At 51.0% G+C, this 23,129-nt stretch overlaps 1 protein-coding gene and 1 long non-coding RNA gene across 4 annotated transcripts in view; one reads left to right on the forward strand and one right to left on the reverse strand.

The window, feature by feature from the left end:
* The window catches only part of KCNJ9 (potassium inwardly rectifying channel subfamily J member 9), a 28,063-nt gene extending 16,064 nt beyond the window's left edge, over positions 1–11,999 (forward strand). For both annotated transcript variants that reach the window (XM_048828528.2, XM_048828530.2), the window contains exons 3-4: positions 7,222–7,518; positions 7,881–11,999. In XM_048828528.2, the coding sequence (XP_048684485.2) occupies positions 7,222–7,518; positions 7,881–7,939 (356 nt within the window). In that variant the 3' untranslated portion in view covers positions 7,940–11,999. The remainder of the gene's footprint in view (positions 1–7,221; positions 7,519–7,880) is intronic.
* Positions 12,000–18,417: 6,418 nt separating this feature from the next.
* LOC142069935 (uncharacterized) lies at positions 18,418–19,921 on the reverse strand. 2 transcript variants are annotated; one of them, XR_012665895.1, is made up of 2 exons: positions 19,699–19,921; positions 18,418–18,678 (listed from the first exon to the last, which is right to left on the reverse strand). It is a non-coding gene; the product is annotated as an uncharacterized LOC142069935 (long non-coding RNA). The 2 variants fall into 2 exon arrangements; XR_012665896.1 differs by having other exon boundaries at positions 19,587–19,921.
* Positions 19,922–23,129: the final 3,208 nt, after the last annotated feature.

Genomic DNA, 23,129 nt, shown 5'->3' on the forward strand with positions numbered 1-23,129 from the left:
ACTTTGCCAGATACAATATAATCACATGTCATGTTCCATATGCTGACACACAACATGGCCCTACCCCTGAATGTTTCTGAAATGATGCCCCTGCCTCAGAGGTGGTTGCATGTTGCTGGTGGTTGCATATGTACAGGATTTGAATTTCACATGCGGGCGCTTGATTCACCAGCTGGGCACTCAGTTATTATTGCTGATGGTTATCAACTGAGGGGGGAAGAAGAGTCAGACACACGGCAGCTGGATCCTTTCTGAACACTACATTCCCAGGGATTATCTGTCTCTCTGGCCAGGCTCTGATCTGCCCTTTGAAAGCAAACCAGCAGCCTGTATTTTGACCCTTCCCAGTGGGCAGTGTCACCAGGCAAAGGGCAGCCTCTGCCCCAAATATAAGAGGTCCCAGATACCATGGTGATGGGTGCATTGGAAACACCAGCTAGGCTGGGGACATGGTTGCAGAAGCGAGCTGTAAACAAAGGGGTGCATGGCACATTTGCACCTGTAGGTGGCACCAGTACTTCACTGATGCTCCATGGTGAGCTATGATGCCCTCTCCCTATGTGCCCTGCAACCAGTGTAAGGGGGGACGGGCAGGGGGGTGTTCCTGGGATTGGATGATACTGGCAGTGCCCCAGCAGGATGGGCATGAAGCCCATAAACCCTGGTCACCTGCTGTCATGTGCACTGAGTGTGTCACTGATTCTCTGGCCCTAATTTTGGAAGCTGATAATCTTTTCTTTCCACGTGCCCCCTCCCCACCCCGCCCCATATTAGGGCACTAGCCCAATGGGAATTTCACCTCCTTACACCTTGTCTGGGCCCCAACAAGCTCTTCTCTGCGTCCCGACGGAGCCTGCGCTCTGACCTCCGAGAGGGTGGGCCAGGCTGCCTCTCCCAGGGATTTCAGCATTAGTCAGGATCCATGTATCTTTTATCCAGGCTGAAGCTTAATGCTTTGATTGATCATGATTATACAAGGCTAATCCCTCTGAATGGCTGGAGTGAATGCAAGTGTAAGAGGAATGGATGGCAGCGCCGGGCCATGCCAACTAGCTGAGTACATGATGTGCACACTGCAACATAACCTCCAGTTCCAAACAGCCCCCTCCCCATTCTCCTCTTTCACTGTCACCCTCTCATTTACTCTCTCTTCTCTCACTTATTTTTCGCTCCTTTTGATCAATTTCACTTTCTCTCACTCTTTCACTATCTTTCTCCCATTCTGCTTTCAGACTCTTTCACGATTACCCACTGGTTGTTTCTCTTTTCTCTCACTACTTCTCTTTCCATTCTATCACCTCTGCTGCCCACAATTCAAGAAGGATGTTGATATATTGGAGAGGGTTCAGAGAAGAGCCAAGAGGATGATTGAGGGATTAGAAAACCTGCCTTGTGGTCATAGGCTCTAGGAGCTCAATCTATTCATTTTAACAAAGGGAACGCTAAGGGGTGACTTGATCACTGTCTATAAGTACCTACATGAGGAATAAACATTTGATAATGGGCTCTTCAGTCCAGCAGACAAAGGTATAACAAGATGTAATGGCTGGAAGCTGAAGCTAGATACATTCAGACAGGAAATTAGGTGCACATTTTTAGCAGTGAGGGTAATTACCCATTGGAACAATGTGCCAAGTGCTGTGGGGGATTCTCCATCTCTGGCAATTTCTAAATCAAGACTGGATATTTTTGTAATAGATTTACTCTAGTTCAACTAGGAATTAATCCAGCGAAGTTCTATAGCCTGACTATAGCCTAACTATAGTTCTATAGTTTTTCAGCAGGTCAAGCTAGTCCCTTCTGGGCTCAGAATCTAGGACTGTACAGATCTTTTCTCTCCTCCCAAAGGGTTTATTACAAACCCAAAGCCAGTCCCAGGTTCTCCACAAACACTTCCGGGGGCTTGTCTACACAGGAAAGCGTTATCAGTCATATCACTATCATTGGACCTGGACAGTTAAAACCCCCTCGAGTTATACCGGTGTACCTCGCCAAGTGGACATGCAGCACTCCAGTACAAGAGTGGTTGTTGTTTGGTTTATCTTTAACCCCCTACCCACGTGACATAAGCTAAACTGAAAAAGACCCTGCTTATACTGAGATAAGTGTCCATATGAAAGTTATACCCATTTAAATTCACCCCTTAGTTTTTCCCCCTGGAGGCAAGTCCTGCTATAGAAGAGGTTATAGCTCAAGTAAATTGATTCTCAATTAACTCAAGATAATTAACACATTTGCACAGGCTGGTCTGGACTCTCCTCGAGTGCTCATTCCAGGACACAGATGTTTGTGGTGAGTCCTAGAACCAGGCGGCCTAAGTCCTGCTATGGGAGTTGAGCTGAAACACAGCAGGGCCTCGCAGTTTGGGTTCTATTCTATTCTATTCTATTCTATTCTGTCCTACTTCTTATCCTACCTACATCATTGCTGTATCTAGGGATTGGACTTTTAAAGGTATTTAGGTGCCTAAAATGCAGATAGGAGCCCAATCCTCTGATGGTGGGCACATTATATTGATATAAATGTGCTTATCCTGGTGAAACTATTCCCACACGAGAAGGTGAAAATGCTATGCTGGTAAAATAATTAATACCTAGCTTTTATATAGCACTTTTCATCTTTAGATCATAAAGCACCTTTATACCACTCTAAGTCCAGGTCATAGAATCATAGAAGATTAGGGTTGGAAGAGACCTCAGGAGGTCATCTAGTCCAACCCCCTGCTCAAAGCAGGACCAACACCAACCAAATCATCCCAGCCAGGGCTTTGTCAAACCGGGCCTTAAACCTCTAAGGATGGAGATTCCACCACCTCCCTAGGTAACCCGTTCCAGTGCTTCATCACCCTCCTCGTGAAATAGTTTTTCCTAATATCCAACCTAGACCTCCCCCACTGCAACTTGAGACCATTACTCCTCATTCTGTCATCTGCCATTGCTGAGAACAGCCAAGCTCCGTCCTCTTTGGAACCCGCTTTAGGTAGTTGAAGGCTGCTATCAAATCCCCCCTCACTCTTCTCTTCTGGAGACTAAATAAGACCAGTTCCCTCAGCCTCTCCTTGTAAGCCATGTGCCCCAGCCCCCTAATCATTTTTGTTGCCTTCCGTTGGACTCTTTCCAATTTGTCCACATCCTTTCTGTAATGAGGGGCCCAAAACTAGACACAATACTCCAGATGTGGACTCACCAGTGCCGAATAGAGGGGAATAATCATTTCCCTCTACCTACTGGCAATGCTTCTACTAATACAGCTCAATATGCCACTAGCCTTCTTGGCAATGGGGCCCACTGCTGACTCATATCCAGCTTCTCGTCCACTTTAATCCCCAGGTCCTTTTCTGCAGAACTGCTGCCGAGTCATTCGGTCCCCAGCCTGTAGCGGTGCCTGGGATTCTTCCATCATAAGTGCAGCACTCTTCACTTGTCCTTGTTGAACCTCGTCAGATTTCTTTTGGCCCCATCCTCCAATAGGTCACTCTGGACCCTATCCCTACCCTCCAGCGTATCTAGCTCTCCCCCAAGCTTAGTGTCATCCATGAACTTGCTGAGGGTGTAATGCTTCCTATCATCTGGATCATTAATGAAGATGTTGAACAAAACCGGCACCAGGACAGACCCCTGGCGCACTCCGCTTGATACCAGCTGCCAGCTAGACATCAAGCTGTTGATCACTACCCATTGAGCCTGATGATCTAGCCAGCTCTCTATCCACCTTATAATTCATTCATCCAATCCATACTTTTTTAACTTGCTGGCAAGAATACTGTGGGAGACCATATCAAAAGCTTTGCTAAAGTCAAGGTATATCACATCCACCACTTTCCCCATATCCACAGGGCCAGTTATCTCATCATAGAAGGCAATCAGGTTCGTCAGGCATGACTTGCCCTTGGTGAATCTATGTTGCTTGTTCCTGATCACTTTCCTCTCCTCCAAGTGCTTCAAAATGGATTCCTTGAGGACCTGCTCCATGATTTTTCCAGGGACTGAGGTGAGGCTGACCGGTCTGTAGTTCCCTGGATTCTCCTTCTTCCCTGTTTTAAAGATGGGCACTATATTTGCCTTTTTCCAATCATCCGGGACCTCCCCCGATCGCAACAAGTTTTCAAAGATAATGGCCAATGGCTCTGCAATCACATCCGCCAACTCCCTCAGCACCCTTGGATGCATTAGAACTGGACCCATGGACTTGTGCATGTCCAGCTTCTCTAAATAGTCCTTAACCTGTTCTTTCACTACTGAGGGCTGCTCACCTCCTCCCCATACTGGGATGCCCAGTGTAGCAGTCTGGGAGCTGACCTTGTCTGTGAAGACAGATGCAAAAAAAGCATTGAGTACTTCAGCTTTTCCACATAATCTGTCACTAGGTTGCCTCCCCCTTTCAGTAAGGGTCCCACACTTTCCCTTACCTCCTTCTTGTTGCTAACATACCTGGAGAAACCCTTCTTGTTACCCTTCACATCCCTTGCTAACTGCAACTCCAGTTGTGCCCTGGCCTTCCTGATTACACCCCTGCAGGCTCGAGCAATATTTTTATACTCCTCCCTAGTCATCTGCCCAAGTTTCCACTTCTTGTAAGCTTCCTTTTTGAGTTTAAGCTCACCGAAGATTTCTCTGTTAAGCCAAGCTGGTCGCCTGCCATATTTTTTATTCTTTCTGCACATTGGGATGGTTTGTTCCTGTGCCCTCAATAAGGATTCTTTAAAATACAGCCAGCTCTCCTGCACTCCTTTCCCCCTCATATTAGGCTCCCAGGGGATCCTGCCCACCAGTTCCCTGAGGGAGTCAAAGTCTGCTTTTCTGAAGTCCAGGGTCCGTATTCTGCTGCTCTCCTTTCTTCCTTTTGTCAGGATCCTGAACTTGACCATCTCATGGTCACTGCTGCCCAGGTTGCCACCCACTTCTCCTTCCCCTACCAATTCTTCCCGGTTTGTGAGCAGCAGGTCAAGAGGCGCTAGTTGGTTCCTCCAGCACTTGCACCAGGAAATTGTCCCCTACACTTCCCAAAAACTTCCTGGATTGTCTGTGCACCGCTGTATTGCTCTCCCAGCAGATGTCAGGATGATTGAAGTCCCCCATGAGAACCAGAGCCTGTGATCTGGAAACTTCTGTTAGTTGTCCAAAGAAAGCCCCGTCTACCTCATCCCCCTGGTCCGGTGGTCTGTAGCAGACGCCCACCATGACATCACCCTTGTCGCTCTCTTCTCTAAACGTAATCCAAAGACTCTCAACAGGCTTTTCTCCAGTTTCATACTGGAGCTGTGAGCAATCAGACCGCTCCACCACAGACTTCTGCCAGCACTGGATCCCTAACCGGCAAAGCTGTGCTGGCAGAAGTCTGCAGCCGCTAGACCAGCAAAACTGAACTTTTACAGCTGTAGCTTGCTCTTGGGGATACAGTTACCTCCACACCGGAAGGTTTCAGAGTAGCAGCCGTGTTAGTCTGTATTCGCAAAAAGAAAAGGAGGACTTGTGGCACTTAGAGACTAACAAACTTATTTGAGCATAAGCTTTCATGAGCTACAGCTCACTACATTGGTGAGCTGTAGCTCACGAAAGCTTATGCTCAAATAAATGGGTTAGTCTCCAAGGTGCCACAAGTCCTCCTTTTCTTTCCACACCAGAAGCGAGTTGTGTGTGTAACATACGGCTCTCCCAATGTAGCCACAGCCTAACTGTGTTGTACCAGCATAAGTATAGGGGTAAAAAAATCACCACCCCCCAACCAACCAACATCTTTATACCAAGACAAAAACTGGGTAACCCAGGCCTGAGAATTTATCTGTGTTTCATTAGCAATGACTGAAGCTGGATGCAGGCTCATGTGAACACGTGGAAATGTATTAAATCCTATATACTGCTGTATCCATGTGGCTGAGTTGCTTTCAGCCAAACTCCGCCAGTGCCCTGTTCCCCTAGAGTCCCCTCAATAACAGCCCCTTCAAGGAACATGGGCCCTCTGATTCCCAGTCCACTGATCATGTTACAGTCTGCCCATGAAAATTAACCCAGAATAAGGTTGAGTGCGAATTTAAAATTGATGAACTATTCCAGATCAACTCCATGTCTTCACTGCCAAAACTGGCGTGTTCTTTCAGCGAGATAACGAACATATTGACGTACGTAATTAGCTCTCTCACTGTGAAACCCTAGTGGAGACAAGGCTCTGTAGCTTTTACTTCAGTATAGCTAGGTAGGGTCAACATTATAGGCTCCCCCAGCCAGGTGTGACCTCCTTCAGCAATGGCAAAAACTCCAGAGTCTTGACTCCTGCCTGATTTCCCAGCAAGAAAGCTACAGCAATGGGAAAACTCACCCTTTCCTGCTGTGAAGACAAAGCCAGAGTTCACTGAGTGCCACTCAACATGTGCTAACTAAACCAGTTGTAAACAGCAATGGGGGCACTTCCCACCTCCTGGCCAATGTTTGCCCCAGGATTGTCTCCTCCTTGTCTCTTGGTCCAGCAGACAGCAGGTGTTCTCCAAGAATGCCCTGACCTCTGCTGGCCCCCTATGTCACTCAATGCAACTCCCAGGGAATAGAACTGAAACTGGTGATGTTTTTCCATGCAGCGCACAATTAGCCTGTGGAACTCACTGCTACATGATATCACTGTGGTCAAAAGCTTAGTAGACTCAGTAAAGGAGCAGGCAGCTCTAGGAACCTGTCTGTCTACCACCAGTTGCAGGCGGATGGAGACCCAGACCTTTGTGCCCATGTGCTATGTGCTGGGTTCGTGGAGATGCTTCGCTTTAGCCCGTTCTGTTGCAATGCACTGAATAATTATTAGTTTGTCCTCAGCTTTGCTTTCTGTCACTAGCCATTATAATTGTAGGGGGTTTATGGATCGCTGTAGCCCTAAGGAAAGCTAATGATCAACAGGAGCCCTTACTTGGGCTCAGGCTGTGGGGCTGTTTCATTGCAGTGTAGATGTTCGCACTGTCCTAGGGCCTGAATGTTTACACTGCAATGAAACAGCCCTGCAGCCAGAGCCGGCTGGCATGGGCCAATCCTGGGTGTCTAGTTGCAGTGTAGACGTACTCTTACAGTCTAAATGGACACTGGTTAGTAGGAGAAATTGAGGCACAGAGAGGGGAAGTGCCTTGCCCAAGGCTGTCCAGCAGCTCAGAACTGGGAATAGAAGCCTGGTTTCCTGTATCCTAGGCAAGTGCCCTCCCGACTAGGCCTTATTGCCTTATGAGTGCTGCGCTTGTTTCCCTAGGGATGACCTGCCAGGCCCGGAGCTCCTACCTGATGGACGAGGTGCTGTGGGGACATCGCTTCATGTCAGTGCTGAGCTTGGAGGATGGCTTCTACGAGGTGGACTACAACAGCTTTCACCAGACCTTTGAGGTGCCCACGCCCAGCTGCAGCGCCAAGGAACTGGCCGAGGCCACGGCCCGCATGGACGCCCACCTCTACTGGTCCATCCCCAGCCGGCTGGACGAGAAGGTGGAGGAAGGGACAGAGAAAGAAGCAGGGGATAAGGAGAGGAACGGCAGCCTGGCCAACTCGGAGAGTGAGTCCAAGGTGTAGTGGGATGGTTCAGCGGTGGGGAGACGGAGCCAGCCAAGGACAAAGTGTTCGGGTGCAGAATGGAAGATTGGGGGATGGTAGAAGGATGAGAGGAAGGAGACTCATGAAGCGACAGGTGTTTGGGAAGGAGGGATCAACGGAGGAAAGAGTGATAGCTGGCAAAGGAGGAAGAGAAAAGAGTGAATGGGGAGATAAATGGATGGCAGATGTACCCGGTTATTTGGGTCTATAAAACAGGGTAAAATGGATAGTGGTAGAGACTCTGCAGATGTGACGGAGTGGTGTGCAAGGGGTGAATATGCAGGTAATAAATCAGATCTTTATACACATATGTCTATTTTATAGCTGTACAGATAAATGAACGAGGCCCGCTCCGTGAAGGAGCAGGAGGAGGGTTTTTATAGCAGTGACATCAATTGTATAGACGCATGGGATGGTGTGTCATTTTGGAGCAAACGGGTGGGATGGAAGGATGGAGCAAAGAACAAGATGGACGAGTGAACGGGACAACAGAAGAGGAGTGCATGGTATGAAGCGTTGGAAGAACGGCCTTGCAGAAAGACGACTATGCAAGCAGAAGAGTGTGGAGCAGCTCGATAAATGTACAGAGGAGCGAGGGACTGGGTGCACAGACCGTGGGGTGGATGGAAGGGGGCTATGCACTGGTGTATCTGCATAGCTGGAGAGATAGATGGGCAATGTCAAGGAGTTGAATACGTAGGTAGATGAGCTGGAGAAGGACCCATGAGGACAAGCTCTGTGGTCAACATGGCTTTGGGATGGGTAACTCAGTAGGTTGAGGGATTTATGCAAAGATTAAACTCATGGACGGGAAGGGTAGATGGATAAAAAGGAAATGAGGGAGAATTGCAGCAAAGACCAGGACCAGCTACGGGCAGCATGATGTCGGGTGACCTATAGAACATCCCCAGTGCCCTGCCCTCCCCCGCACTCAGACACACGAGCACCCCCAAAGCTCCCGAGCTTGCTGTCTCTCTTGCTTTCTTTTAATAAAAAAGGTTTTGAAATGGACATGCCGTCTCCCCTCTGCCTTCCAAGGCTTTGGGCCAGATCCTCAACTGGTGTAAATCAGAGTTGCACCATTATCTGCTATATTACAGCAGTGCTGGAGGACCACTCCTGAGCTCAGGTACCCATGGTGCTACACACAGACACACCGAGTGACAGGCAGTCCCACAAGAGCTCACAATAGACAAGAGAAAGGGCAGGTGGGGAAACAATTCACCCAAGGCCAGGAATAGAAGCCAGCTCTGCCAGTTCCCAGCCTAGAGTCCACTGACTTCAACAGAGCTGTTTGCCCCAGCTGAGGATCTGGACTTTTGGTCTGTGTACTGAAAAACAAAGAACATAAGATAAGAACGGCCCTACTGGGTCAGACCAAAGGTCCATCTAGCCCAGTATCCTGCCTTCCGACAGTGTCCAGTACCAGGTGCCCCGGGGGAATGAACAGAACAGGTAATCGTCAAGTGATCCATCCCCTGTTGCTCATTCCCAGCTTCTGGCAAACGGAGGCTAGGGATACCAACCTGGCTAATAGCCATTGATGGACCTCTCCTCCATGAAAGGGACTTAAATCAAGGGGATGCTGGATTTCAAGAGCCAGGGTCAGCGTGAGGCAAAGGAGCAGACCATGCCTCAGAGACGTGTGTTTAGGGAACAGGTCTCTCATTGCAATGGGACTCATTTTGTCAAAAATGGTCCCTAGTTTTGGGCGCCTCCAGTTTGAGATACCCAGGGTCTGAATTCCAGTGATGCTGCACCCATGGAAACCAGTGCCATGGAGGGTACCCAAAAATGGATGCACCTCAAACCAGTGAGAAATTAACATCTTCCTGGTAAAATGGCCAGAGAAAAAAAGAGGAACTTCTCAGCTCCCTATTCTGCAAACCACTTAAGCCCATGCTTATATGTCTTACTTGGGGCCTGCATGGCTGAGGGCAGAGTTCCCAATAACACCACAGAGTGGAGCTTTTAACCTGAGCAAGAGAGATACGTGGCACTGAACTATGGTAGCATCTGATGCTGAGAGTGCTTGCGAGAGAGCAGGGAGGTGGCAGAGATCTCACATCAGGCACTCCAGTCCTCAGTTCTGGGAGCCTGGCTTTTAACACTCCATGCCTGGAAGAGCAATTAGAAAGGGGATGAGACAGAAAGACGCCCTGGAAAAAGCTTCCAAATTCCACTTCCTCAGCATCCAGCAATGGAGTCACTGCGGGAACAGATCCGTTCTGTGTGTGCCAAGTGGGAAAAAACCATCCAAAAATGGCGACTCTCTGGGTTCGTCTGGGTGAAGGACAGTAATCATTGTTCACGATGCTGTCCGTGTATTTAACCATCAGATCTGGGTTCCCCTGCATATGTACTGGCTAACCACTTTGTTCATGAATATCTAGTATGGTGGGGATAATGTTAGACCAGATATTGCACAACGTAGGATATAATTTGCCCTGTGCAGCATGCTAGGATAAATTCCTGCTTCTGCCCAAAGTCAATAACATGCATGATCCAAAACTGTGATTTCTCCAGACACGCCCTCCATTTCTGGAGCAGTCCCACTTTTTTTAGAAAATGCCACGTGTTGCAAAGTGGCCAATCATAATTGTATTTGGAGACAATTAGAAATAATCCATACAGCCACTGAGTGTTAAGGCCAGAAGAGGCCATTAGACCATCTGGTCTGACCTTCTGTATATCACAGGCCATTATATTTCACCCAGATTCCCCTGGGTTAGAGCCCTATAAACTGAGTTTATAAACTGTGTTTGGCTAAAGTGTCTCGTCCAGAAAGGCATCGGCATGACAACGTATCAAACAAAATAGGTTTGTGATGGAAACTAACAAAACAATTTTGGAGGGAAGTTTTCAGAGAAAAACTATGAAAAAATGTCACAAATCTTAGTGGGTTTTTTTCACATGCAGGAAAAATGTGGCATACATTTGTCCAAATCCCTCCCCTCCCCCCGGCAATATTTTACTAATGATCCCTGCATTTGTTTCCATTGCGGAGGGCCAGTCTGTCCCTCCCGCTGCCATTCTGCCATCGCACCCGACCCCCCACCTTTCACCTCGCGGGTAGTGAGCCTGCAAGATGGGTTCCCGTCTCCTTTTCGGGCTGGGCCCAGCCAGGTTACATAGGTGGCCTGACTTGACTCCACCCCCTTCTTGCTTGTTCAAACTGCAATCTCCAACATGCACTCGAATGTCTCACTGCTGAGTGTGAAAGCAGCTGGGATGAGAATCAGCACCCCCAAATCAGAGGTCATCATGGTCCCCTCCTGGAAGACAGTAGACTGCTCTCTCCAGGTGAGCAGGGAGCAGCTGCCCTTAGTGGAAGAGTTCAAGTATCTAGGGGTCTTGTTCACGAGTGATGACAAGCGTGAGCGTGAGATCCATTGGCAGATTGGGGCGGTGGCGGCAACGCGGGCGCTGTACTGATCCGTGGTGGTGACACGGGAGCTGAGGTCTCGGGTGAAGCTCTCGGTTTACAGGTCACTCTGCGTCCCCATCCTCACCTATGGCCATGAACTTTGGGTAATGACTGAAAGGATGAGATTGCTGGTATAAGCGGCGGAAATGAGGTTTCTCCGCCGGGTGGCTTGGCTTACTCTCCGAGATAGGGCGAGGAGTTCGGCTACTCGGGCGGGCCTTGGAATAGACCCGCTACTCCTCCAGATCAAGAGGAACCAGATGAGGTGGTTCGGGCACCGGATCAGGACGCCCCCTAGGAGGTTTCTGTTGGAACTCTACCCGGCATGTCCCTCTGGGCGGAGGCCCCAAGGCCAACCCAGGACACGCTGAGGGATTATATCTCCCGGCTGGCCTGGGAATGCTGGTGAATCTTCCCCAAGAGGAGCTGGAACATGCTGCGGAAGAAAAGGGGGTTTGGGCCTCCCTCCTCTCCATGCTGCCGCCACGACCCCCATCAGGGAAAGGGGCATAAAGGAAGAAGGAAGAAGAAGCAGATCCGAGCTTTAATTCTGATGATACGGCCACTGCACTGTGACACATCACAGGGCAGGGACTGCCTTTTGGTTCTGTGTGCATACAGATCCTCGCACACTGGTGGTCTGATCTGGATTGAGGCTTTTATACAAATTATCAGTAACAAAGGAAGGATTCTACTCCAGCAGCAGTTTGTCCACCAAAAGGATTATTAAAAGGCTGCTGACAAAGGCACAGGTGTTTAGGTGCCTACCCTCCATTGAGACCAATGGGATTAGGCACCTAAATATCTGTGAGTATTTGGACAGGCCTCCATACCATTAGCTTGTAAACACTTTGGGGCAGGGGCTGTCTTTTTGGGCTGTGTTTTTACACCGCCATTTGTGGACATTTCAAAAATCATGAATGCATTTTCCTCCTCTTGGTTTTGGAACTGACCTGAACCAATTTGGCCTCTTTCAAATTTTCGACAGACTTTTAAAAATAAAATTCTTGGTTGTGGTTGTTGTTCCCCGAGTCGGTGCTTTTCACTCCAGGAACACTTTCTATTTGCAGAATCCAATGTTGTTTGAGTGGAGCAGGGTGGAAACCTCCTCCCAGGTGAGTAGACCAAATAGCGCAATGTGCTGATGAAAAAACAAAAAAAAATAAATCAGCCCAGAAACTGAAAGTGGAACAAAAAATGAAAAATTGGAGGTGGGGCGGAGGGGAGGGGAAAGTCCATTGCAAATGCTGTGTCTTTGCTCTTTACACGATACTAAGAATCCAGACGACATGAACATAGCTGGCTTCCAAATAACCGTGTTTTTACGAGCTGTATATAAATCCACAAGGCCTAGCGTATGGATACACTGCTGCTCTGTTAGGTTTTAGTGGTTTCTGCAGTAGCAGCCAGGCAGGCTGCTCACTAGAGAATTCCTGGCCTCTGTAAAGAGACGCTACCCAACTGCTGTAGGCTACAGAAAACTTTCAGAATCTGGCTTTGTTCGGACCAAAAAAATAAAGTCAACCAGTTCCAGTTTTCACTCCAAATCCCTTCTTCCTCGAATGTTAGCCACTGCCTGGCCCTGCCACTAGATGTCATTGTACCAGAGGAAACGCCTCTGTACAATCCCATACACCCACTCAAGAACAAAGGGCACAGAGCAGGATTTCGTTCTGCCTTGCCAGCCCTGGAATCGCGAGCTGAGCCTGCTCTCAGCCTTCCACTAAAGAGGGGCCGTGTTCTCTGCCTGCTCGCTCCATCTGGGCTCTTCTGTGGCTTCAGACAAGAGTCGGCGCCTGCAGGGCCAGCCCCATGGGAACCCCAGAATTGGCACATGCTGGGAACATCCTGGGCTGCTAGGGAAGATTGGCCCTTAGGATTCTCCCGTCAGGTATCTGTTGTGCCCTGCTTGGGCCAGGAGCTCACTGACTCTCCAAAGCAAAGCTGGGTCAAAGCTGGCTAGGACCAGGCTGGGAGACCTGCAAGGAAAACTCAGGTGTTGCAGGAAGCTGATGGCTTCAGAGGTGAAGATCTCTTCTGCTCCGTGATGACTGATGGCTCCAATTTGCCAGCTGCAGCGTGTGATGAGCTGTGTTTCAGGGAAAGGTGTGGGGGGCTCAGCTGGGGGTGCTGCACTGCAGGGAGGGGTGTGGGGGGCTCATTAGGTTGCACTGGTGAGGTGCTTGCTGCCTCTCAAATAAAAGGGAAAGCACGGCCTGGGACCACTTGTCATTACTGATCCCATGGTATCTGTGGCTGGAGAACAGACATTAGCCCTGGTCTCTGGACAAGTCAGACTAACCCCCTCCTTCCAGGTTCAGCTGCATGCAGAATTCTCCCTCAGGCCCTACCCTGCTGCAGGGGTGCCATGTGGCTGCTGAACTGCTGCCACGCTCTGTCCCAGAGGTGGCTGCAGTTCAGCAGTGGGTTCAGTTTGAATCTATAGCTAGGCTAGCAGGTATTTTAGGAGAGACAGGGCACCGGCATTCCCACACACCCACTCAAGAACAGGGCTGAATACCCACCCAGCACCCCTGCTCAGTCTAAGAGAGCCCCAGCTACCATGCATCACATTTCCAAAGGGGTGTGGCCTGTTGGCATGTGGGCGTGGCCAGACCACAGACTCCTTGCGCACTGGGGCTGCTGGAGGCATGATTTGAGCACCTGGCTATTTTTTGGTGATAGCAGTAGCATGTCCTGCTGAGCATGATACCACAGGGCACTGTGATACTCAGAGCATCCTCTGCCACTGCATCTCTCCTCTGCATCCCAGGGCAATGGCAGGATATTGCAATGCTCCCAGCTCAGCTCTGCTAGCGGGGCATGAGCGAGATCTGGGTGAGCAGAGGAACCTTTCCAGGGCAGCTCTGGTCTCAGGGGCTGTTTTTCCATCAGTGGGGAAGTGCCGTGTGCCAGTTAATTAATTAGCAAGCAAAATTACTCTCTAAATCTGGCAGCAGGTAAAGTTTCTTTGCCCTGCTTTCCTTGTGCCCTACCTCTCCCCGAGCTGCCCCCTCACTCCCCCAAAGGAAGGGTTGTGGCTTTGTTGTGATACCTATGTCACTTGCTGCTCTGGGCTGATGTCCCACTGCAGGGAGCTGCCTGGTGGCTTGTGCCAGGGCCTGGATGGATACAGTCACCTCGGAGGTAAAGATGTTGGTTTCTAAAGAACATAGGCACAAATGGAAAAATCCAAGGCACTGGGATGCTGGCAATGGAACAACCGATGGGTTTGACTGGAACAGACTTTGGGCAGGACTGAACATGACCCTGCTCCTTCAATCAGACCCACCAGATGGATCCCATGGGGATCTGCATGCCTGGGGAGGAAAACACAGTTCCCTCTAATTTAACAGACACACATCCTGCCCTGTGATTCATAGATTTTAAGGCCAGAAAGGACCATTAGCAGCCTCTAGTCTGACCTCCTGCATGGCCCAGGCCAAAGACCATTGGGGTCTGATTTTCCCAAGCACTCGCCATGTTGGGTGCATGACTCTCCTGACAATCTAGCTCTGGATGCAGGTGCTGAGTCCTTGGGAATATGGGCTGAGCTCACTGGAGCTGGCTATGTCAGTGCCCAGCGGTGCTCCCATCCCATCAATATTCCAGCAGTTTTTAAGCAACCATCAGTGAGCATTTGCAGAGAGCCAGTTCTGAACTGTTCACTGAGCAACAGCTGACCCTACTCCACCTTGAGTCATTGCAGAGAACTGACCCCGTGGCCTTTATCATAAAGAGTGCCGGAGCCTCTAACTCTTGAGCGAATGGAGCAACTCCATCAACTAGCACCAATGGTAGGTTGTTATCCTCTTATGTGGCCCAGAAGATGGGGGTATATACATGACACACACTTAATTAGTGTCCCATATGAGTGCTGGAAATTGGATATTGGAAATGATATCACGTGACCTGAGTGTCCAGTCAAAATGAAACCGACATAGCCGGCACTTTGGGGATGGAACATTTGTAACCGCTGTGCTGAAAGAGCAATGAACCAAGCATGAGTGATGTGGGAGCCTTCAGGGAACAACCAATGAATTGTGGGAAATCAGGGACTGATCACAAATAATTTGCAAGCTGAGAAAGAGGAGAATTCTGCCAAATCAGTGATTCTCTAGGGATTATTCCTAGAGCTCTGGCCGGAAGGGACCACTGAGATCTAGTCTGACCTCTTGCATAACCCCAGGCCAGAGAACCTCGCCCAGTGATTCCTGCATCCAGCCCATATTTGGTGGGTAAGCTAGAGCGTATCTTTTGGAAAAGCATGCAATGACTCCAGGTGATGGGGAATCCATGAACCCATGGTGAGCTGCTCCAGAGGTTAATTCCCCTCCCAGTTAAAAAAGCCTTTGCAGGCTAAATGTGTCTAGTTCGAGTAGCAAGTCTGCAGTGGCCAGATCTAAAAATACACACAATAAATAGCAAGCCCGGTTGTTTCCATGCTGGATTCTTTCCCACCTCAGCCTGGGTCTGGATTTTGCTCTGCACAAACCAGATCTCCTGGGATGGCGAGGAACAGGGACCACATTCCTGAGCTCAGGCTGGTGCAGGCCACTCCAAATAAAGCCTCTGCACACAGAATTGTCTCTGCCATTTGAAGGCAGGGAGGCCCAGTTCCAGAGAAGAGCAGGGATTCGAGCCAGGCATTCAGTCTGCAGCAGCAAACAAGGGACTTAATTACAGCCCAGTCTGTGCACGGCAGCTGGCTGCTGCTATGAGACAGCCCCGCAAACTCCCTGGCCACGAGTCAGCGTGTGGCTCTTACATCAGGGCAAAGTGGATGTGAAATGCGACAGTTTTGGTTTGTGCTGCTGTAAATGATGGTGCAAGGTGCCAGTCAGGCCAGGGAGGATCGAGCACAAGGATCAGGGCCATGGAGGATCGGGCCCAGGGAGCAGGGCAATGGAGGATCGAGCACAAGGCTCAGAGCCATGGAAGATCAGGTCCAGGAAGGAGGGCCATGGAGGATCAGGCCCAAGAAGCAGGGCCATGGAGGATTGGGCCCAGGGAGCAGGGCAAAGGAGAATCAGGCCCACTGAAATCCTTCTCCACTTTCCTCCACTATGTGACCCATGTGGGCTGGCCCCTTAACACAGATTTCTCTGCTGCCTAGGTCCTGACAGACTCTGGGGATTCAGCTCTGTCTATGGCAATGGGGTGCTCAGGCCGGCCATCCCCAGAGCCGATTGCTCCAGCTCTGCTCTGGCTATCTAGACCTTGCTGCGCCACGCCCGCCCGCTACTCACTTCTAAGCACCTCCACGCATGGGAGTGAACATCAAGAGAATGGGCCCTGGTGGGCAATTCCTGGTGCTTCCAGCCTCTCTGGAGGTGCCCAGGGAACAGTCGCTGTAGTTGCACTGTCTCTGATCCCAGCTGGGGCCACGACAGATGATAGATGTCAGTTTGTAGCTGTGACGTGAGATGGAGAGTCAGGACATCTGGGCTCTAGGCCAGGCTCTGATCTGCTGAGTGACTTTGGGTAAGTTGTGTTTCTTCTCTGTGCCTCAGTTTCCCCCACACGCGCACACACACTCTGTGTCTGGCTGGTTTATTTCGATAGTGAGCTCTCTGGGGCAGGGTCGGTCTCTTCCTAGATGCACACACAGCACCCAGCACAGTGTGGCCCCAGTCTCAGTCAGGGCCACTAGGTGCTACCCTAATGCTACTAGTAAGAGCTCTTAGTCTCTAAGGTGCCACAAGCACTCCTTGGTTTTGTTTTTTTTTTTTTTTTGTCTGTTTCAGTGATTGTCACACAGGGCCCAAGTGCTGTCGTTAAAGGACCCTGGGAATAAACATAATCCCAAGCGAGAAGAAGAGACCCTTTGAGTCCTCCCTTCCCCCACCCTAATGCTTTGTCCCCCACCCCGAAAGACAAACATTATCCCTGACCTATTTTCCATCCATCCCTTGCAGCAGGAGGCCAGCTGGGGTAGGGGCTGGGAAGCTGTTATAATGTAATAAATAATTACAAAGCGCCAGGGATCAGTGGCAAATTTCCATCTCCCTGCAGACAGGGGGAAGGCAATGGAGGTGGGGGGAAAAAGGGGTACATCGAGGGAGGGGGTTATAAAGGTTTTGAGGTTTGGTGGGATAGGACATTTTGTTTTTCATTAGGCACCAAATGCTGGGAGATTTGTCCAGGTCAGTGTTTGAGTCCCATTTGCCCCAGCGAAGGCTCTGCCAGCATTCAGCCCGCCCATCCGGCGGAGCTTGGCCCAGGTGGCGTTTGGACGGCAAAGAAAAGCTACCCAGTTTTCCCCTTCGGCTTACGGAGGTGCTGTTAAGGCAGGCAGTGTGGCCTGCTGAGCTGCAGGAGACGTGGGTTCTAGTCCCATCTTCGCCCTTGGGTAAATCTTCATGACTCGGTTTCTCCATCTGCAAAACGGGTCACTAGACTGACCAGCTTAGAGATCAACGGATGAAAAGCTGCTGTAAAAAGTGCATGGTGATGATAATCATAACAGCAGCAAGGGATAGCGCCTGGCCACCAGCAGAGACAGACGAGACTCAAGACCTGAGTTTACCCAGGCCAGGCCTGGCCAGCCCTGTGGGTATGGGGACAATCTGTGACAGAAGCTGTTATACTGGCAAATCTGTGCTTTTGCTGGCTCAGCTGGTTTCACTCAGGGAGGCTGGTTTAGGGCAACTGCACCCATAGTTCCCCTCAGTGGCCCAGCAAGGCCACCCACCCTCAGGAGGCCAGCTCCCCAGCCATTGCTTTTCTGGGTGCAGCCCTTCTGGCTGGGGTTCCTCCAGGCTGCACTCTTCCCTGCCCGGTGTTCAGGTTGCCCAAGGACACCTGCTGGCTTTCTCTTTGGAGACGGCGAATGGGTGCAATTGCCTCTCTCCACCTGCCTGTTCAGTCCTATGACCTGATGTCATTGCTACAGTTATAAGGTACCCCGCAGCATTTCCTAGACAAGTCTGCTTTATTCTCAAGGTGAAAGCGTTACGGAGAAAACACATGCAGGGCAACTAAAGAACCTACACGCCTGCCAATCAGCTCACCAGGATTCCTCCCACCCGTCTCATGGATTCTGGCAGCAGGAGGCCTTCGGACACCCATCCCTTGTTGGTACAAGTTCATCGCCGCTTCAGCTCTGAATAACTGCTCCATCTTATGGGGCCACAGTAGGCCCCGTCCTTCCAACCCTTCCCAAAGGATTGGGGCCCTCTGTGGCCCTGGGGTCCTGTCCGTTTGCTGGATCAGGGAGAAGGCCCTGAATCAGTTTAAAACCAGGCTGTTTATCCAAAAACCCTTTATCTGGCCATTGGTCCCTGGAGAATCCAGTTTGAAACAGTATATGTGACCCATCTCCAGCGGGGTCGGCTTCTCTGGAGATGTTACAGCCTGCCTGAATTCGCCTAATCACCCCCTGCTGATCTCCTGTTTACCCTTCCTAAGGAAACGATACATACAATGCCTCAATCACACAGAGACAATTGCATTTTTAATACAGTGGATCCCAAAGATACTAACCGAATTCAATAAAATTGAACTCATGTTCGTTCAGGAGGTTGCAGGAAGTTGTCAGTCTGTCACAGCCAGGGGAAGCTGTGAGCACTTTGCGGGTACAGTGTACAGTTATAGGTCCTCCGGCCTTAACCTGTGAGCTCCTGGAGGCAGAGGCTGTCTTTCCAGCATCTGGTGCCATGGTGCCCTGATCCTGCCTGGGGCCTGCAGGCAGTGCTGGAATACAGACAATAAATACTAATAACCATTCTGAGCCGTGCATGGGTACTCTTTTTACAAAGGGCCCAAACTAACCCTCAGATTTAAACAGTGCAGTACTCGGGGGTGTTCTGAGCCCATTTGCTGAACTCCGTTTACTGGCAGCAGTGGTAGGCTGTTATCCTCGTACGTGGACCAGGTCACTGGAGGGCTCGACACGGACTTTCCCAGTGTGTTCCATTTGCACACCATCACAATTTGTAGATTCTGTGTCTCGAGCCTTTCTCCACAACCCTGCCATGGCTTCTTTCGGACAGAAGGATTCCAAAGCACGACAGGGATCACCAGGTAGATTCTGAGTGGAGTGTAAATCTGCAGTCACTTCCGTGGCGCCCGTGGCCTGTGTCTGCATTGACACAGGGACCACTGAGATTAGACACTGGTCCCGTGTGCAGGGGTTGCACGATCATACTGGAAAAGGCAGGAATAACCCTTTGGTGTGTTCTCCTGGGCCTTGTCCCACACCAGGGGGCTCCCACCCCTTCCCGGGGGGGGGGGGGCAGTCAGTTTAAATTCTCTCATCCTTCATTCCACCCCATCACTTCTAGATGCGCCCCTTCATGCCAAACTGATTCTTCTCCTTCTCTGGTGTTTACCCACCTCAAATAGAGTCACCCGCCCCAGAAATGCAGCCACCTCTGGGGTGGAGGGTGGCTGCTGATAAAGGAGGTAAAACGAGGGGAAGCTGTGCTCCTTTCCAAAGCAGGGATTGGGGCATTTACCTAACAAATTCAACAGGGTTTGAACTACTGGAGCTTCAGCCGCACAGCCCAGCCACTGGAACTGAAGGTAGCAATAGTAGGCTGTTATATTCTTCTATGGAGCAATAACTGGAGAGCGGGGAGGGGGAGGGAGGCTCGACTCACATTTTCCAAGCGGGCTCCGTTTACCCACAATTTGCAGCTGGCTGGCTCTGGCTGGCACTGCGGTGCGCAGGCGGTGCAGAAGGAGGAGAGGTCAGACAGGGACAGAACGTACCTTATAGCACACGCTTGGGAGCTGAAGAGCCAGGAGCTAGCAGAGAGCTGTGATGGAGCTGCAGTTTCACCGACAAAAAAGAGGGGAAGTGAAAACATTTGAAATAAACCTAGCTGGGCGGTGGGGGGTGGTGAATGCAAACGGGGGGAATGCAGCCAAAGAGCTTTAGAGACATCGCCGCAGGGGTGGGCAGGAAAGCACATACCCACAATCCTTTGGCGCTTGAAGTCTGTGTCCCCTCGGGGGTGGCTAGTCCAAATAAAGAGCTGTGCTCAGAGCGGCCGCAAAATTACGGAAGGAAATGCACATGACAGGGGGGAGGTTGGGAACAGAGGGAGTAAGAAAGGGAAGTGACAGGGCGGCTGGGGGCAGGATGGGGCCAGGCCCTGCTCTGGGGCCACCCCAGTGACCTGCTGTGGGACCTTGGCCAAGTGCCTTCCCATCTCTGTTCCTCCCACCTGTCTTATCTATTTAGATCATGAGCACCTGGCTCTCGCTCTTTGTCCGTACAGCGCCTGGTGCCACAGGGCCCTAAACTCAGTTAGAAACTCTAGCTGTGACAGGCGTAAGAAAATTAGCAGTGGTAAAGTGGCTCCCCTTCCACTGCACTTGAAACAAACATCTGCACAAGATTACTTCCCGCTGCTTAGCACTCTAGGGCTGTCCAGCTGAGGATCTCAAAGCACAGCTTCATTTTAGAGACAGGGAAACTGCAGCAAAGAGAGAAGGTGACTTACCCAAGAGCCTACAGAAGGCCAGTGGTGGAGGTGGGCAGAGAACCCCCGGAGTCCTGAGAGGTGCGCGATCACCTGCCGCATTTGAGAATGTTTAACTCTTTCCTCTCTGTGCTGTTTACAGTAGCTTCCTGGGAGCCTCACCCTGAAATCTGTTTCCTTCACAGATATTTTTCCAATGCAAACAGTGGTTTGTTATTGTAGGGCTCTCATATGCACGGGCACCATGCACTGTACTGTTGACAAAGGGTTACCCTGGAGAGTTAGCTGTGTGCACTCCTTTGTCATTGTTGGACTTAAGCACAAGTTATACAGACTGGTTTGTTATTGTAGGGCCAATAAAATAACACTCTCTGCCATTTGATTGTAGGGCTGCTAGGGGGCAGTGGGCTGAGACCCTGGGCTACTTTAATACTCGCTTATAGAAATGAAAAGCTTCATTGGAAGCCTGCAAGGAACAAGGGCCCGTGCGCGCTGGAGCTGTTACTTGCAGTGTTCCAAAAAGTCCCTTGAGTTCCATAGGCAAGTCTTGCAGTATTAGTGGAGGGTCACGCGTGAGATGAAGACCCTGGGATCTCAGTGTAGGGTTAGTCAGCTGAGCTGAGGTGGACAGTTTGGCTCAGGAAAAAAAAAAAATCTAAAATGTTGGGCGGGGTTTTTTTAATGTAAAAAATTAGCTGGATGGTGCCATCGGGAGGGGGACACATAGGTCACAAGTGAGGCTAATGCCAATTAGAGTCTGAAATGTCATAGAATCATAGAATATCAGGGTTGGAAGGGACCCCAGAAGGTCATCTAGTCCAACCCCCTGCTGGGAGCAGGACCAATTCACAGTTAAATCATCCCAGCCAGGGCTTTGTCAAGCCTGACCTTAAAAACCTCTAAGGAAGGAGATTCCACCACCTCCCTAGGTAACGCATTCCAGTGTTTCACCACCCTCTTAGTGAAAAAGTTTTTCCTAATATCCAGGAATATAATATCCAGCAGCATCAGGCAGAAGCAGGCTGGTGAGAGGGGCTTTGTGTTATTAGTAGCACCCAGGAGCCCCAGCCAAGGACCAGAGCCCCGCTGTGCTGGTCAGAAAGGCAGGCCCTGCTCCTAAGAACTCACTTGCTCCGCTCTTTTCGTTCCCCTCAATGCCTGACTCACTCCCTGCAACAAAGGCTTTCATTCTCTGTGGTCTGGTTGCACCCCAGCTCTGGCTCTCGGAGGGGAGTTGCCCTCTAGGGCCCGTGTCCAGTCAGACAGAGAAAGCAGATGCAGCAAAGCCCACTCCACTCCTAAAACTTCTGGCCATGAGTCCCGTCCCCCCACACCACGATCCCAGGAGCCATGGTGCTCTGGCTCCGAAATCAATGCAATTGGGCCATGCTGCAGCTAACATCCCAGGGGCAGCGGAGGAATCCTGCCCTCAGCAGCTCCTGGCACCTTCCTGCCTGCAGGGAGACTGGAACGGCCCCATGGCACTGAGCTAGGGCAGGAGCACAGGACACACCGGCCACATCCCCAGCAGCAATAGGCTTAGGGGCAGAGCTTGCAATGGGTTAACCCTTTGGCTGCTGATACGTACACATTGCACCCACCAGCGCTAGGCCAGAGCAGCCCTGTTGCGCCAGGGGCAAGTGAATGGGACTGGAAGGCTCATAGAGCGAGTGCGACCACCTGCCCTCTGATCGCTGGGGCACTTGGAGACACGTGTGGGCCCAGCGCTCCAGGCACCTCGTGCCGTCACTTACTCCAGGGCATGTGGGAGGCGGAACTGGAACGGGAGAAAGAAGAGAGGCCCGGTTGGGTGGGAGCCCAGGCGTACAAGCTGGTGGCCAGGCTGCTCCATGAAGCTCTCCTCCCTCCAGTGCTGCCTCCCTGCCCACGCCTTGGGGACAGTGTCACGCAGCAGAGCAGCGTTCTGCATGCAGCTTGCGCTGGTAAGCGGCTGCCTAAGGTGCAGAGGAGTCAGGCGCAGATTGCAGACGAGACAAGAAGCCCTCTACGCCCCTCGCTGCGCTTGCAGCCATGCCTGGGGCGGAACACGGCCCAGCAACAAGACAGCTGATGGCAGGAAGCAGAAAACCATCCAGGGCCCAGCTGAATCAGCAGGGGGAACTTAAAGGAGGCAGGATGGAGTTGCCAGTGGTGGGGTAGGGCCAGGTCATGAGGCTCTTTGAAAAAAGTGCCCTGGGATCCTAGGGTGAATCAGGACCACGTCACAGCCAAAAGGCAAAACCCGGAGCAGCATGGCCCCCGCCGGCAGCAGCGGGGGCATTGGAGCCATCCTTGAGTCCAAGGGGAAAAGGCCCTACATCCTGCTCCCTGCAGCACGGCCCTCCTGAACACCACACTGGCCAGCACTAACTGCCCAGATCTGTGAGAGGAAGGGACGTACCCAGGGCCCTATAGCAAGGCAGTGGCGGAGACAGCCTAGAAGCCCAAGGCATGGTGACTCCTAGTCCAGGACGCTGGCCCACTGCCACCCCTCTCTCCGCTTCCTCTCCAGTGTGGACAGCAAAGCCAGACGGGGCAGGGAATAACGAGGAGGAAACTGACCAATGATTCAAATGCACCAAGGCCCAGGCTTGAAAATTCAGCTTTAATGGGGCAGCATGAGGTCCGTCACTGCCTGCAGAAAAGCGCACACAGAACAGCAGAATCCTGGCTGCCCCCTGACCTCCCCCCATCCCTGCCTGGAAAAATCACCCC

This window comes from Caretta caretta, chromosome 24, assembly GCF_965140235.1.
Source record: "Caretta caretta isolate rCarCar2 chromosome 24, rCarCar1.hap1, whole genome shotgun sequence".
Lineage (NCBI taxonomy): Eukaryota > Metazoa > Chordata > Testudines > Cheloniidae > Caretta > Caretta caretta.